The sequence below is a fragment of the Aptenodytes patagonicus genome, chromosome 6 (assembly GCF_965638725.1).
Source record: "Aptenodytes patagonicus chromosome 6, bAptPat1.pri.cur, whole genome shotgun sequence".
Lineage (NCBI taxonomy): Eukaryota > Metazoa > Chordata > Aves > Sphenisciformes > Spheniscidae > Aptenodytes > Aptenodytes patagonicus.
The window spans coordinates 63620967-63638127 of record NC_134954.1 but is presented as its reverse complement, the minus strand read 5'-3'; the positions used below and the strand labels follow the sequence as shown (position 1 = coordinate 63638127).

General features: G+C 42.9%; 1 protein-coding gene across 1 annotated transcript in view; it reads left to right on the top strand.

The window, feature by feature from the left end:
* Positions 1-16942, top strand: part of ADCY5 (adenylate cyclase 5) — a 234084-nt gene extending 217142 nt beyond the window's left edge. Inside the window, exons 14-21 of the mRNA XM_076342980.1 lie at positions 1111-1275; positions 3545-3720; positions 7678-7704; positions 8559-8691; positions 11123-11386; positions 11723-11927; positions 12741-12865; positions 14351-16942. Of these exons, the coding sequence (XP_076199095.1) occupies positions 1111-1275; positions 3545-3720; positions 7678-7704; positions 8559-8691; positions 11123-11386; positions 11723-11927; positions 12741-12865; positions 14351-14479 (1224 nt within the window). The 3' untranslated portion in view covers positions 14480-16942. The remainder of the gene's footprint in view (positions 1-1110; positions 1276-3544; positions 3721-7677; positions 7705-8558; positions 8692-11122; positions 11387-11722; positions 11928-12740; positions 12866-14350) is intronic.
* Positions 16943-17161: the final 219 nt, after the last annotated feature.

The window sequence follows — 17161 nt, the reverse complement described above, 5'->3', positions numbered from 1 at the left end:
GCAGTCTAGCTTTGTATTCAAACGCCGCTGCTGATTTCAGACTCGGAGAGAGATGGACTGTTCTCTAGGACCCTGCAACTGCTGGTTTCTCACTTGTACAAATGACTTGAAGGCTGAATGCATTTTAAAGAAACCACTTGAATATTCTCTACCCTGCATACACCTATTTCATTTTTTAAGGCAGGGGGAAAAAAAAGGAGAGATGGGCCTGGGGTTAAAGCCCTGAGCTTGGAGGTAGCTACAAAGACTTCACATGGCCCTCTGCTCCTCTCAGTTATGGCCTCAGCTGGGGCAGTGCTGACTTGCACTGGCATGGAGAGGCTTAAACACCTAAAAATCAGACCACTGCTTGCTCTTGCCTCTTAACTATAGCTTCCCCTATACACACAGTGGAGATTTAGGAACAATTTTATGCTCTGTTGAGGTACTTGAATGGGAGGTGCTAGCTCAGTGGCATCGACACCCCACCGCCTTCCCCCACCTGCAAAGAGGTGGTGTGTGTTGCTGAGCACCATGCAGAAATTAGAGCTTTGTTTTTCTGCATAATGTGTGATTCTTTGCATTCGTGAACTGCTTAGTTCAAAATCAGCAAAATGGACAAACGGAGCAGCACATGGAGGAGATCAGAATGGGCCTCTGCTGCTTCCTCAGCATAACATAGCACATCAGCCTTTGAGCCTTGCTGCTAAAGTCTTCCCTGTAGAAGGACCCACAGCAGAAGCTTTAGAGATGGAAGGGGAAAGTTATCAGCTCAGAAATTCCCATCAGCAGAAATAGAGCAACACCAGGACCTTATCACAGACAGCGGGATATATTTGTATGTGTAATATCTACAGCCCCTCTGCCTGTGAACCTTCAGACATAAAGTTGTACGTGAAGTTGAGCACAAAACTAGCTTTCTAGAGTGCACAGCCTGGATTTTATCAATTAATATTTTGGGGGAGAAAAAACATAGCTGTGCATATGCAGTAAAACATAAGCTGGTGATTTCATTTTGCATATTTTGCACATTGCTACAGCCATTTCCAAGGGGCTTTTAAATTGATGCATACTATTTTGTTTTCTTCTCCTTGTCTATGCTGTTGAGCTTAATACCATCTTTTTCTTCAGTTCATGTGCAGCACTGTGGATCTTGCCAGCTGCATGGCTGCAGAATACAACGTCACTCCTGACCAGGTGGACATATGCCTTATCACCAACCTGACTTCCAACTACAGCCTGGGCACCTTGCAGGGATTCTGTGATAGTCCTTTGCCCAACTGCAACTTTCCAGAGGTATTGCCTGAAAAAAATGGGTTGCAGAGCTTGATCTGAGAAGGGGCTATAAAACCTGTGTGATAAATCTCAGTAACTCAGAGGAAAGCAAGGTTGCTCCTGACTGACGTTATAGGACTGACACAGGCTACTATGGACAAACTTAAGTGTCTGAAGTTAATATCATGAGTCCACATTAATGTTTAAGTTCCTTCAGGGCTGAATAATCAGTAGGCCTTTATAACTGTTGGATCCTGCCTGTAGCAGGAGAAATAGCCTTTCTCCATGAAGTCCTTAATGGCATGCAGAACTGCAAGTCATTTCAAAAGAGTTTGTGGGTGCTCAGTGTTACTTGAAAATCAGTTCACTGAAAATCAGTGTCTAGTCATAGATTTAACCCTTCCCTCCATTGTTTTATGTCCTGATGAAAAACTTTGCTTATGTATTCTTTTACTAGGTATAGTGGGTTCTGGCCTCAGGCAGGTTAGCAGCCCTCATAGTGGTCTGCTTCAATTTGCAAATGCAAATCCTACCTCTTCAGAACAACTTGTCTAAAAAAAAAAAAAAGCTTCTAATGGAAAAAAAAAACCCAAATATGTTTTACACACTGGTAGAATACTTTGCCAAAAAAAAAAATCATCTTTTTGCATAGCTATTTAAGACCTTTGAGTTTTTAGGTCATGGCCATTATGTGTCTTGTCCTCTGGAAATTGAAAAGGAAAAAAATCTGTCTAGGATGGGGGCAGAATTTATGTCAAGGTCGTCTGGGTTTATGGGGACCTGACAGATTTATGGCTGATCTGTTATCATCCAGATGTCCAAGGTGCTACTGAAAGCCCTGGTATCCCACTATTTTCATTTAACCTAACAGGAATATGGTCCCTATCTGATTCTGTCAGGTTTCTAAGACCACCATTACTGTGACTTTCAGCCCTGCAAAGGCTCTTAGTATGTCCACAGAAAGACCCAGGAGCTAAATCTGGCACAGTGGAGAACTAGAAACAGTCTGTGCCCATCATGAGGTTGTCAGGAGTGCTGGTTCAGGACAGAGAAGGATTTTAAGCAATGAGGATCAACCATTTTGCATGCTGAGGATGCTATGGCAGCCTTGAGCCAGGTCCTGCCGGTCAGTGGGCTAAGAAGTGAGGGGTCCCTCCCCTGCGCTCTGCAGGGCAGATGTTGGATCTGGTACAGGCGTTGTCTGTTGCTCCCAGTGTGCTTTCAGGAGATGGTGGGATCCTACCCCTCAGCTACAGGGAACATCCACCCATTTTCTAGAAACTGAAGAGTCAAGTTACAAGCTGTACAAGTTATTTTCTCTAATTTAATATATCAGTGATGAACTATTAATAAATGAGCTCAGAACATAAGCGTATTTCTACTTCAGCTAGGGCTTGCTTTTAACTGAAAGGATGGATTGCCTCAGGCATCTGATACAGCTTTTTTGCCAGAAATAGGCCTGTCCGGACAGAGTGGAAGCTTAAGTCTTCACAGATTTGATAGCAGGAAGGTGATGAGCTGGATAACGTGCCTCTCTTCATTTTACATCCATGCTAGCTTTCCCAGGAGCCATAAATGGCACCTGCAGTCTGCAGTCGCATTTGAAAGCACTGGCATGCTAAACATTCAGCACTCAGATTAGCAGAAGTTGCTGCCCCACCACCCAGGTGTGGCAAAGGGCTCTGCTACTACACATGTGCACACTCCTGCAACTGCTGGCAGAAGAAATGATCATGGTGTTGGGCATTGGTAGAAGTTTGTCCAGCCTGTATCTTGCCAATGGATTCGGTGTGTCACAGCAGCAGGGGCAATACTTTCCAACTGGCCTCAAGTGGGTATCTGTCCTGGTGATGTGAATTGCTAATACCCTTGGTCCTGTGTATTGTGCAGATACGCAAATTCAAGTCCAGAATTCGACCTTAAAGCACGAAGTATTCCAGGATAACTGGATGATGCTTTCTGCTAATTCAATAACCGTGTCCAGGGCAAACCTACATCACAACCTTGGGTATACAGCTGCGAGCCCTATGCCTCTTGAGCGTAAAGCAAATAACGCCTGATGAAGAATGCAAGAGTTTTCCTCTGCATCGGTTCAGTTTTAACACTTAAATCTCCTGTAACATGGGAGAATCCCACAGGCAGCCCCAGGTTTACATGTTTGGTCAGCTCAACTACATAACTCCCAATCCCTTTCTGTCCCTCTGTTTAGTTTCCTTTGTTTTCAGTTTTGATTTATCCAGCTGACATTCATCTCTCTTCTGTGTTTTTTCCCCTTTTTGTCTTTATACAGTACTTCACCTACAGTGTCTTACTGAGTCTCCTGGCCTGCTCTGTGTTCCTTCAGATCAGCTGTATCGGAAAACTGATCCTTATGTTAATCATTGAATTTATATATGTTCTCATTGTGGAAGTGCCAGGGGTCAACCTTTTTGACAATGCAGATCTCCTGGTTACAGCTAACACCTAGTAAGTGCCTTTCACTTCTGAAATCTTCATCTAATTTCTTTCACCCAGTGATTTTAGTGTGGCATTAGGTGGACAGGAGCGCTGAGGCTGTGGTGCAAGCGAGGGAAGTGCTTGATACTAGAGAAGGCATGGCTGTAAACTAAAGGCTTTGTCAATGCTGCTCTCCACCTCAGAAGAGTAGGAGAACACAGTTCCCTTTAAGATCTTTTTAATGTGGAACTTGACTAATGAACTATCTATTAATAACAAAATATAACTGGAATCAGAGTGGATCTGTATTTCTTTTTCCTCCAGAAATGGGGAGCTGTAGTTAGTCATTCTCACTTATTCTGGTATTACACTCCCAATATAGAAATGTCTTTTCTCAAAAAAGCAAAAAAAAAAAACCTTCCAACAAACTTGAGCTGGCTCAGGGATGTGGTAATGAACCACCAAGATGTTTGGACATCTGGTATATCAAACCCAGGCTGGGGTGGTGGAATGGTGGTGTTTGATATTTGGCTAGTGATCTCCTGACAGTTGCTGTTGGACACATGTCCGCATTTGAAAAGCCAGTATGACAGCTGGTCTCAGCACAATTCCCAGCAGAAAGGCCTGGGCTAAATGGGAGTAGACAGTTGCCCTTTTACTTACAAAAGGTAGTTCGTCATTACCAGGTCACACATTAATCATGGTGGCAACCTCCTTCCACTGACATGGTTACCCCTCTCCTGAAGGTCACGCCAGGGAGGGAAATTTGGCACATCCGCAAACCCACCCTCCTCCACAAGTTTCATTTCTCACTGGGAGTTGCGTTGTTGCGTTAACTACTTGTTTTGATGATTTCCCCTTGTAGGTAGCAACTGTTCTTGAATGTGAGTCAATCAAATAGTGGTGTTGTCTAAAGGTGAACATGATGCTAGGATGTATAATAAGGAGAGTTGCCTGTAAGACATGAGAAGTAGACCATTGCTCTATGCAGGAGTGGGAAGGCCTAACCTGGAATATGTTTTCCGGTTTGGGGCAAGAAGGCAGTTCACAATAATGGAGAGTCCAGAGCAGCAAAGAACAATCAGAGATCTAGAAAGCACCAATTTAGGTGAAACATTTGTCAAGGATGATAGCTGTGGTTGCTCCTGTCTCGGACAGGAGGGTGACTGAGAAGATTCCCATGGTCCTTCCCAGTACTATCTTGTAGGTTATGAAATAGCTTGTGTAGTTGCTCAAATTTCTTGATGGTCATTAATCCCTTCAAGCCAGATGCACCTGGTTACTTCTGTCCTTCACATAAATATTCCATGATTTTAGCATTCAAGTGTGCCCAGTAATAATTAATGGAGGTATGGCTTTTACTGCCATTGGCAGTAATCACTTAAATTATTTTGTTAACTCAAGTGAATGAAATTATGTAGGAAACCCCATGGAGCTTTCTGTGGAGGTATGGGGAGAATGAGGTTTCCTTCCTTTTTTTGCAGATGTTATGTATTCCAACAGCGGGAGCTATTTAGCATTTTCTAACACAATTAGAGAAATAAAAGCGTTTTATATCCCAAATATAATTTCATTCTTCTAAGTCAAGCACTAAGCGAAATTACAGCAATTAGAAGTATAATTTACGTCACTTCACAATCAAAATGTCAGTAATAAAGTGGAGAAGGTTAGCATGTTTTCCCAGAAATAGCTTTCTGTGATGCTATATTATCTCTCACTAAATGATATTTGTTTTGTCCGGAGAGCTCCATGGACAGCTATTTATTGTCCCAATGTCTGGCAGTCCATTTATGTATTGTGGGAAATGGGAGCTCAGCATGTAGCACATAGTTCAGAGCTGTACCTTATTGTCCAGCTGATATTAAAAAAAAACACAACATGACCTCATACTAGTTTAATTGGGTGCCCGTTGTAGCTACATAATTACTGTCTGCTCTGCAGCCATTATGGTACTCTGACTAATTAGAAGTGATGCAGATGTCACTTCACACTTCTGTGTACAAACGAACCCAGCATGCAGGCAACTGAAAGGCTGATTATAGCACGTTGGGAGTTGCTAGACTTGACTGCAGCGACACACCAGCGTGGTGACACATGAAGTATAACTGGATGCACAGAGCTACTATCATGTTACCTTTTCCCTATGCAGAAGATAAAACTAATGCATTGGTTTTAAAGATGTGATGGACCAATGTGATGTTCCAAGTTGAGTTCCTGCATAGTGGAGCCCAAAGAGCTTTGCCCAGTGATTTGTTCATCAAGCCCATCATTTCTGTTCAAGCTGTGGTTTGTGATTTAGAGGGCTGTCTGTGCTTGGCATCGTGGCTCTGAGAAGGGAGATGCTCCTGTCCTATGGGAGCTGTCCCCAAAATCAACCACCTTTCCTGCTAAAAATGTGCACTTAACTTGAGCGGAAGTGTATTTAGCAAGCTTCTCTCTGTGTTACCTTCCAGTAATTAAAAAGCCATCTGCTACTGGAAATGTCTGTCCCCTGGGGGAGCAACCTACTAATGTAACGCCATTATTGCTTGCATTGGGCATTTTCACTTATCCAAAGCATTATTGTAACTACTGGGTTTGCTGCATTTCATAGTCTGCTGAAGATTTTAGAGCAAGCGTAACACCCACAGTGAGCTGCAGCCCCAGTACAGAGGGTCAGATCTGCCATGCTCCCATCATAAGACAGAGGGATAATGGGGGGCAGTCAGTCATCCTTGGCCAGGTAGTGATTTAGGGGAGTAGGGGAATCATGCTACGTGTGGGAAGTGTCTCCAACTCCAGCTAGATCCAGCCTTTAGGTGGGAGTGACTGTCCCCAGGGTTCCCAAACTGGGTCCACATCCAAGCACACATGTTCAGTGCTGGAGCTGGCCAAGAGGCCGTGCAATAGATCTTGTGCGAGACAACGGTGGGTTGCAAAATTGGTGTCAGAAGAAATTCCATGCTCAGAGCTGCAGAAAATGTCTCAGAACAAACAAGGTTAGAGAGTCGCTATGCTTTTATTTTTTAATTTTATGCCCAGTTAGGCTCCCTTGGCTATTTCAATTTTGATCATTTGTATCTCTGATGATGTAGCGAGAGGTTCCCCCCAGCCCCAGAAAACTGTGGCCTGAAGCTCTCGAGACAGTTGTGAGATTCTCAGGCTAAAGATGTATCATGTTAGTAGCCTGCAAAGCTGTAATTGCATCAATGACACTACAGTAATTTTACCACTGATCTCTTTCTTTCCATTTAAATAGTGTTTGAAAAGTTCCATGTACATGGTTCTCAGCCACCTAATAGTCCACCCACACTTGAGAAGAAACCCAGCAGCATTAAGCAATTGATCAGTCAGGAACTCAGACAGCTACTACCTACCAGAAAGCTCCTTTCCATCCTTTCACTGTGAGAAAAGCACACCATCTTCTCCAGCAGCTCTGCTTCATATGAGTACTTCACAGTATCATGAATAGTAATAGCAATCCGCATAAGGGTTTTCTTTAGTGCAGTCATGTGCAGTACCCGTAGCTAGGTGCAACACTGGAGATGAGCAACTTGCAGAAGAAGGGAGTAGTGCTAGAGTTAAAGGAATTAAATGCATCTCAATACTACAATAAATGGGGAAGAGAGGAGCTATCCCTCACAAGATATTAGCCCAAAGCTTCCTTCTTTAGATCAAATTTTCCAGCTTGACCTAATGAAGTAGTGATGGATGCACAAGCATTTGCTAAGCATCCCACACTGACATTAAAATCCCAAATGATTCTCTGACTCTTAATGTTTCTTAGATATTTTAACCACATTAACCATGTTGCACCATCGCTGGATTTTTGAGTGTAGCTCAGACAACCTCCCCCCCCATCTTTTTGTAGTTTTCTGCTTTAAAAGGGCTATAGCCCCACACAGTGTTAGAGGTGCCACATTGCAGAGGTGCTGTTGAATGATGTACAGGACGAGTGCTGGAGGGAGCCAAACACTCCACTGACCTTGTGTTTGTGGTTTTTTTCAGCGTGTCGCCAAATGCAACGTTACCATGGTGAGTCATTTTGGCATGAAATATTTTTATGGGTTTTTGTTGGTAGGCATTTTCTGTTCACAAGGTGCAATATCAGCATGTTGACTTCCCAGCGGTGTCTGGTATTTGACTATGCATTGCTGTGAGCTGGTGCAACACAGTGCAAATGCCCTAAGTGGACTGAGTATTGCCCTTTTGTATGTATAGCTACTCTCAGAGCATCCTCTTCCTGTGGGACTTATGTCAACTTGCTTTACAGAGCATCTCATAGAGCTTACTTGTAATTACAAGTCAAAAGTTTTATCAAAATAATATTTTCATACTGTATAACTCTGTAATTCAGCTTTAACAGTTTTTATTTGCTTGCTTGTCAGAAGGGATGGGAATGTGTCTTAGTGCTCTTTTCAGCTTATAGAATACTTACAAAATAAAGGCCATTAAGAAGTGACTAATTAGAGAAGCAGTAAGTGTAGAACAGTTCCAGACTTAGGAGGCTGGCGAAACCAGTGCAGGAGACACAGTGAATACAGTCTGAAGAGCTCTCAGCATCTTGGTTTTGCCAAGCATAGTGGTGGCTGAGCATGTATGGCCATTCTCTAAAAAAATGGCTTTTATATTGATGTTAACCTTTTTTAAGAAGTTGGATTAAATTTCCAATTTCAAAGTCCTGCTTTAGAAACCAGCACCTATGAGCCAAACTCTAGCTTTTTGCAGGTATTGTTTGTCCCTTTACCAACACGTGCTTTGAGGGGAAAGAAAAAAAGCCTTTTCTTCAGAGGCTGGTTAGCCTTAAAGAGGGAGCTGCGGAGCATGGCGAAGCTGTGTTCCTCCGCACTGAGACTAACTGGGAAATTCTGCTCTTTCATTGGCTGCAGCTCTGCAGCGATGACACGAGTCGCGCTGAAGATTGTGACCCCTGTCATCATTACAGTCTTTGTCCTGGCGCTGTACTTGCATGCCCAGCAAGTGGAATCCACTGCAAGGCTTGATTTCCTCTGGAAACTCCAGGTTAGTGGGTGTTTGCTGTGTTGGAGGAATACAGATAGTCACTGGTGTTAATATAAAACTACTGAGCTACTCACTATCGAGTTGAGGAGTGTTATAAAGTGCCTTTGAATTTAATCTGGATCTGGCATATAACTGGGCGTGCTAGTAATGCTCTGCTTTTCTTTGGTACTTTGCGTACTCACTTGCTTCTCATCCTGGCTATTTACTTTAACCCCTTGTTTCCTTGTAAATGCACTTTGGATGGTCCCCACAGTAAAGGGTTATAGATCTGAAGATCAAGGTTAATGAATTTGGGCAACTAAGCCTGTCGCCGTTGCAGGAACCTGTAATATAACACGATTTGTAAATATAAGCAGCTCATATTCACTGCTGAATTGTTTCCCGGTGAGCTTTAGTTTGCTGTGTTCAGGGGTGTGAAAGATTCATATTTGCATTTGCATTCACTTTCTTGTTAAGCAGTGGGAACTGGCTTGATACCCAGCCTTCATTAGCCCCTAGGCAGCAGTACTGGATAACCAACACACTACAGATAATGCCACACTGTACTCCTGTCCCTGGGTTCCGTGTTAATGTTTTCACTACTTGGGCCCATGAGTGATGTTGGGGCATCGTATGTGATTCTCAAGCAAGCAGGACAGGTCTCAGCTCTGCCCAGGACTCATTGCTGGGCAACTGCAGGACTGCAGGTTTTATAGCGATTTTTTACCTTCTGGATGGCAGGACATCATTCTAATAATAGGTCTCAGTGGTTTGAGTAGGAGGCACTGAGGAAGCACCAATTAATTAAAGCTCCTTGGGAAGCAGATAAACATTGTTATTCTCATTTATAAATGGTAAAACAATGGAAGGGATGAGCCAACTTGCCTGTTACAGGTCTGGGCTCAGCTGGCCAAAGCACTTGTTTCCCCAGGCAGAGCTAAGTGTTTTCCTTGTTCTGTCCAGACATACCACCATCTAAAGGGTCCTTCCTTGTTTAACTTCATTTCCAGTTTCAAATGTCCCGTTTCAGAAACCAGCATCCACGAGCAAAGTCGTAAGTGCTTTGCAAGTATTGCTTGTGCCTTTACCAATATGTACTTAAGGGATGTGGGGAGGTTATCCCTTCTCCCCTCACAAAGTGGGGCTGGAGAGTATGGCTGAGCTGTGTTTGTCCACGCCAAGGCCCAAATGTGCCAGGAAAGTCTTTCCTTTTTTTTGGCTCCAGCTCTCCAGCAATGACAAAAGTCATCGGAAAAAAGGATTTGAAGAAGACCCATTTCAAAAGGCTGTGCATTTTGCCTGGTGCCTCTGCTGAAGCGGAGGGTGCTGTACACAAGACAGCTGTTCGGGGCTCCCGTAAGCCTAACCGCTCTGTGTGACCCCCGCCTCAGCTGTGCCTTCCCCGGTCCTTGCCTGACCCTGTTATTTTCCTTTGCTGAGAAATATTTGAAATGGCAAAAAGTAAAACAAGGGGGGAAAATACTGCTGCCATCAGGTAATGGGGGGGAGAGAGAGAGAGAGGTGATCAGTACACACACCTCTCTACCTTTACCTACAAACCAGAAGCAATGAATTGAGGTAATGCTGGTACTGTGCAAATCTGCAAAGAGAAATCAAGTCTGGTTCTGAAGTCTGATTAAGCTAGTGAACTCTAAATGCTTGTTTTATTTTAGTCACCTAGGCCTAGGTACATCCAAGGTGTTCTAGGTACATCCTAGGTACGGCCTTCCTGAAGCTCTGGTTCCATCTGAACATTAAACCCAAATCCACACCCATTATCACAAAAACAAGACAACCCATCCTCCTCACGTTTCCCTTTGCCTGGACATACCCCCACTACCACAGGAGACATGGGCTTTACAGGCTGGTGAAAAGTCCGCTCCAGAGTGTCGGACTGGCCTGTTTCATGGGCTCCATGGTAACTATACTTCATGACCATCGCTGCACCTCAGCAAACCTTGTGGAAAAGGAGGGTCCTTTTAGTTAGCTACGTGGGCATTTGGGGGGTGCAGGGAGAGGATTATAATTCAGTGCCACTCATGCAGTCATACTTTAGCAATGATGAGCTGTCTTTGTCCTCCTGAAACCTGTTGTGCTTGACTGGGAAAGCCAAATATGTGTTTTTGTGGATGTTTTTTGTGGATGGCAGTGGAGTTCCCCAAAAGGAACAGACCTTGTACAGGTTACCCAATTCAGGGCCCAGAAACATAACAACATTGGATTTTGGTGTTACTCTGTGCCTGCTTTTACGTACATGTGTGCATACAAAGAGACAGACCATCTTCCACTGCAAAACAAAAGTTTCTGCATCTCTCTGGTTCCGCCTTCCTTTGCAGTTTCCCCCTTTCTTCTGTTTCTGACCCCCCTGCAAGTTCATTTTCAGCTTTTTTTTCCCTCCCCAGAGCAGTTACCAAAAGAGTAAGCACATCACTGTCTCTCCCTCCTAAACTAGGCCACTGAAGAGAAAGAAGAAATGGAGGAGCTGCAGGCGTATAACAGACGCCTCCTCCACAACATTTTGCCGAAGGACGTGGCAGCCCATTTCTTGGCTCAGGAGCGGCGAAATGATGAACTGTACTACCAGTCCTGTGAGTGCGTGGCTGTCATGTTCGCCTCCATAAGCAACTTCTCAGAGTTTTATGTGGAGCTGGAGGCCAACAACGAAGGGGTGGAGTGTCTGAGACTGCTCAACGAGATCATTGCTGATTTTGATGAAGTAAGTTGCAGAAAATCTGCGTGGACAGAGTGAACCGAATCAGTGAGTTTAGTTGGGCTTTGCTGAGCTCCTGAAGGAAGGTGGCTTATTGAATCCTTGTGCTATGGTTCATTTCTCCTCGTTCTAGAAGTCTTTAATTTTTAAATCTTTTTTTCCCCACATTAAAATCCCTTCTATTCCTTTGTCGCTCTTCCGAATATCTAATCCCCTTTCTTCCTATACTTTGAGTAGTGGAGGCTCTGTCCAGTACTTTGTAGTGCTTGTACCAAGGGAGGACACGTGGCAAGGACATCATTACAGCAAGGTTTATTTGCTTCTTTTACTCTTGTGAAACAGATAATAAGTGAAGACCAATTTCGGCAGCTGGAGAAGATCAAGACCATCGGCAGTACATATATGGCTGCATCAGGCCTCAACGATTCCACTTACGACAAGGAAGGGAAGACGCATATCAAAGCTCTGGCTGATTTTGCCATGAGGTTAATGGACCAAATGAAATACATTAATGAACATTCATTCAACAACTTCCAGATGAAGATAGGTAATGTCACTGTGTTTACAGGATTAAGTATAGGTAGTGGTCATTCTGAGCTGGGGATTTTGTGGAGAGTAAAAAACATAGATGTTAGCTTAGCTGTACAGTGATGTTAATAGTCTTGCGCCTGGTGACCACTTTGGCCTCTCTGAAACATCAGAGCAGTTTTGTTAGGGTAGCAGCATTATTACTGAAGCTCCCTGGAGAATTAGGAGCAGTTGGGCAACCGACCTTGGTGCAGAGAAGCTCTTACGACAGCATGGTCTCACATGGTGGTTGAGCTTGGGCTCATTTTGCCTGGGATGTGCTCCCTGCCCACACCCCCTGTGGTCCCCGGCTCTGCCATTCTTGGACATTAAATTGTCTTTCAAGTCAGGGAATAAAAAGAGACAGAAAAGGAGAAGGAGAAGAAATGTGAGGATGTCAAGTGTGGTATTTGTTCTGGAAGGCTGCCGGGCTGCTGCCTCGCAGGCGCTTAGCATTGCAGCAGCTGTGTGCTGACTTCCAAGTGAGCAGTTTGCTTGGCAGCTGGATGGCAAATAAACCTTATCCTGTTATCTGGTACCGGAAAGTAGCTCTGGATTGAGCAGACCCAGCCCGTGCTGCCAGTCAGACAGGCTTAATGGATCAAAGAAGCCAACTTTTTTTTCAAAGTTTATTTCCCCAGTTTGGCCGTAGCTTTACATGTCAGGGTAAAGCACAGCTAGAACCAATGAACCTCAGGATGTTTTTTATTGTCTGAAAAATAACTTGCCTCAAGTTTCATGTGGTTCACACGTGATGGATCTGAGCATTGTGGGATTTCTGCTCTCCTTCCAGGCCTCAATATTGGTCCCGTCGTAGCTGGGGTGATAGGAGCACGCAAACCCCAGTATGACATATGGGGCAACACGGTGAATGTAGCCAGCCGAATGGACAGTACAGGGGTGCCTGACAGGATTCAGGTAAGGAATTCACTGGAAAACGTACATTGCCAGCCCTGTGTCACTTACGGGTTTTGAAACTTAATTAGAATTGGAATTTTGGTTTCATTTTATTCCTTTATGCCATACACTTACGTAGTACTGAAAGAAAAGCCAACTGGGGAATGCTAGTGGTACCATCAAGTTTTGTCTTTTAATCTTGAACAGTTTTGCAACCTTCGGTCAAAAACTTGCAGTTTAGTTCTGGGTGGAAGCGTTGAGCTGAGTTTTTCCTTCCCCGAGTGCCTCACTGGCACTATGAGCACAGTCCTGCTGTGATGCTTACTCACTCGTGCTGCTGGCTTCGCTGTTCGGCTACGTGCAACTGTCGGTTGTTTTATTTTCCAAGGGCTCGATTCAGATATGTATTTCTGTAATTCACTTCTCTGTTCACAATGCCGTATGTGTTGTGAGGCTAGCAAGGATCCAGGCATCAGCGGGATGGGGATATATAACTAGAGAAAGAGGACGGTGTAAGGGGTTAATGGAAACTGTCTTGTAATCAAACATCTCCTTGGCCTTCAGACAGTGACCTTTCCAGTGATTCAATTCCACTGTCCTGCTTTCACTGAGCCAATGTCCACAGTAACAGATTGTCATTCCTTGGGAAAGTACTGAAGGGATATAAAATAGAGTAACCAAGTAAAACCCAAGAGGGGAAGCCATGCTGTTTCTTTCCAATTAAGCTGTCAGTTAACTGGATCAATATTTATCCAACACCCTTTAAACTTCCCTACGAGATGGTCCGTGAACAATTTTCATTCTGGTTAAGCAAATCAGCACAGCAATGTTACAGCAATAGGAAGCCAGAAATGGAAATATTTAACACCATCTGAAAAAGGGTGAGAAAATACATTGTCATAAATAAATATCTCAGGAAATCTGGTCTTTAAACTTCTGTAATTCTGCAGCACAAGTGATTATTTTTGAATGGCATCTGCAGAGAGAATTTGGATGCTGGCTAGATTATTCCATTCGTTCGGTGTTTCTCATTGCCCGCTACCTTCTCCTTCATAAAAAACAAACCCCTGAATGACTCCTTCTAAATTGTATGTCCACTGTGTAATTTCTAAAGTCATTTTTGAGGACTTTTAAAATATGTTTAACCTGTTTTCCTACTACCACTCCAGTGATATAATGAATGCATCTGAGTAGACTGAACTGCCAGGTGCATTTTTCAAAATGTGACTCATTTGTTTCTTTTTATCCTGTGACCTCCTTGAAAAATGTGCTTTTCCCCCAGCTGCGTACCATGTGTGACTTCTGTAGTTTCTCAGTTTCTAAAGGTTGTGTTTGTTCTGCAACTTGTGCCAACATTTCAGTTAGCGATCAATATGCAAAAGTCGACCGACTTAGAAACAAAATAGTTGATCCTACTTTAATTTTGTCCGTGGATTACTCCAAAAGCAAATGAAAAGACTGTGTGAAAGCATGACAAGCATCTGCTTACTCTTGTTTATTCTGCAGGTAACCACAGACATGTACCAGGTTTTAGCAGCCAACAACTATCAGCTGGAATATCGAGGGGTCATTAAGGTCAAAGGCAAAGGAGAAATGACCACCTACTTTCTCAATGAAGGGCCTCCAATTAGTTAGCACCGATTGCAGTGTCACTCAGAGATGGAATTTGCATTACACAAGATTGTGAATCGGAGAAGAATCACTTTTTGGCAGCGAAGCTGAAAACACAGCGCAGTTGAAACTTCGCACCGTGACTCTAGAGCTGGTATCAGCAAGCTCTTTGGGCACCCATCACGAAAGGCAATCGAAAGAAACCACCTTGGAGTTGTTCCTGGCCGAGTGCTAAGTCGACCAAAGATGTGTACTACAGAGTTCACAGATAAGACATGAATTTGGAATTTTTAAAAGAGGCTGCTACCACAGGATGATATAAGAAGCTATTTAAGTATTTATTAACGCAACACAACATTTACTTGGTTGAAGGAATGTATGATTCACTACAAAGCATTATTTTGGAATGGATTTGCACTCCCGTAATGTTTCCATCCCATACTGCCAGCTGTTTGAAGTGTACCACTGTGCTTTTATTAGCTGTTTTGAATGGGCTTTCAAAATTGACACCCACTGCTGCAGCACACAAAAAGGCCTTTCAGAAGGGCATCGGTAATGTTTTAGTGTAAAAAGACATTATAGCCCTGGCCCCCTCTTTTCCCCTCCTCTACATGGCTAAATGACTGCTCTTCTGAGTGGGGCTGGCACATCTGATGAAGGGGAAGGTCGAGATAAAGACAGATGGCTCTACAACCATATTTATTAAAAAGTCTTCTGTGCTCTTCTTTGGTATATATCCTTTTACATGGGAAAGACTAGATGTAAACAAGAGACACTTTGTGGGGGGAACTCCCCTGAAATTTGTTGTGGTTTTTTTTGTATTTTTTATTTTGTAATATTGAAAACATGGAGATCTAACAGATATACCAAATTCTATATTTTGTAAATTATATATAAATTAGAAGGCAGGCTGTCCACACCAAGGTGTGGTGGGAGGTGTATATAACCTGTAGACTTTTGTGTAATTTTTTTGTGCATAATACTCTGAACACAGACTTGGCAGTTTTCAGATTATCACTATACAATCAACCAACAACAAACCGGTGAGTTTCCAGGCTGAATCAGATGCATTTTAAAATGAAAATCCAGAAAAATCTACAACCCCAAAGAAGAGGAAAACCCAAAACGCGGTAGTCACGCTGTTGTTCCATGCAGCATTCAAGCGGAGGGTGGCGTCTTAACAAATGGAAACAGGACCTTGAGTTTTAGCTACTGGGACGGTAGCAGTCAAACATGTCAAAAAGAGCTCCAAGCAAATCTTCTAACTAACTCTAACAGGAGCTCTTATAAGAAGAGAAAAAAAAATAAGCTCATTTGAACTTTTCTTTTAAAAAAGTCATTTTTCATAGATGGTCTTAATAGAATCCTGCTGATATGAAAGTTGTCTGATATTGTAACTGCCATTTGACATTACCAGGAACTATGTACTGTAGCATCGAGTTGACTTTCCTGTAGTAGGCACTTATTTAAACTGAGTCACAGATTTTCAATTTTCAGGAATTAGGTGATCTTCAAAAAAGGTTATGATGGCAAATGTGTATATGAGGTGGTCAACCTTAAAATACAGTGCCATTGATATTGTGTTGGACATCTTTATCACTAGTGGGGGGTTTATGAATAGTTCACTGTTATCATTTATGTACCTTTTTTAACTATTAAAGAAAAATCCCTTGGTATTTTATTAAAAAAAAGAAAAGAATTTTAAAAAAAAGCTATATTTTTTATATTCTGTGAGGAGAGAGTTTTGATATTGAATTTGGCTAGCACTAAAAATGACTCCAATCTTTTGACATTTAATAAAGTTCTTTTCCACTCTTCTCAGGGCAGAATTATTGTAGTACTAACAGCTTAATGATTGCACTATGGTGGTGGTGATTTATTTTTTCCTACTCGACGATGAGAATAAGCGAAAATCCATGGGCCTGTCTTAATTAATTTGCTATATTGCTAAGCATAACCTGAGCATTAAGCCATTTAAACGTGAGCTTAAATGGCATCGCCCCTTTCCTTCTCCCTTCCACTAGAAAACATCTCTGAAAAGTATAGTATATTGACTTCTGTAAAACTGCCAAGTCTGCCCTTGTACTATACTTTTGCTCCTTTACATCTTTCCTGGTTTGCAAAAATACTTAAGTTGCATCACGCTGTTATGCCTTTCTCCCCCCCTCCACCTTCCATCCCTTTTACCCCCTCACCGCGTTTCATTACCTTCATGCCATACACTCGGTTTTAGGTTTGCTTTCTGCTTTACAAAAGTCTGCAGTCGTCTTAACTTTTGATTCATCTTATGAAGTTGTGTTGTCAATGAAATTTCAAGTCCCCAGTATCTCTAGCTGTGATTGTTGACAGTGTGTCATGATCATTTCAAGGGGTATTCACACACTCTTTACTCTGGATCTTGCAAAAATGGATACAGTTATGATTTCCCATGGAAATTGAAATCTATTTAAGTAATTTAACTATATTAAACACTGTTTCACTGGTAAAGTGTCTCTGTTTTATTTTAGCTGCATCTGACTAGTGAAGAGATGAGACCTAAGTTGTGTAGGAGATACTGAATCTGCAAATAGAAACATCCAGTTCTTGACTAGCATTGATGGATGGCCGTTTGGACCACACTGGTACTACGCAATACCTGTTACAGAGCCTCAAGGGCTTGGCTGCACGGTGAACATCCCCTGCGTCCCTCGTGCACCCACTTGCCTT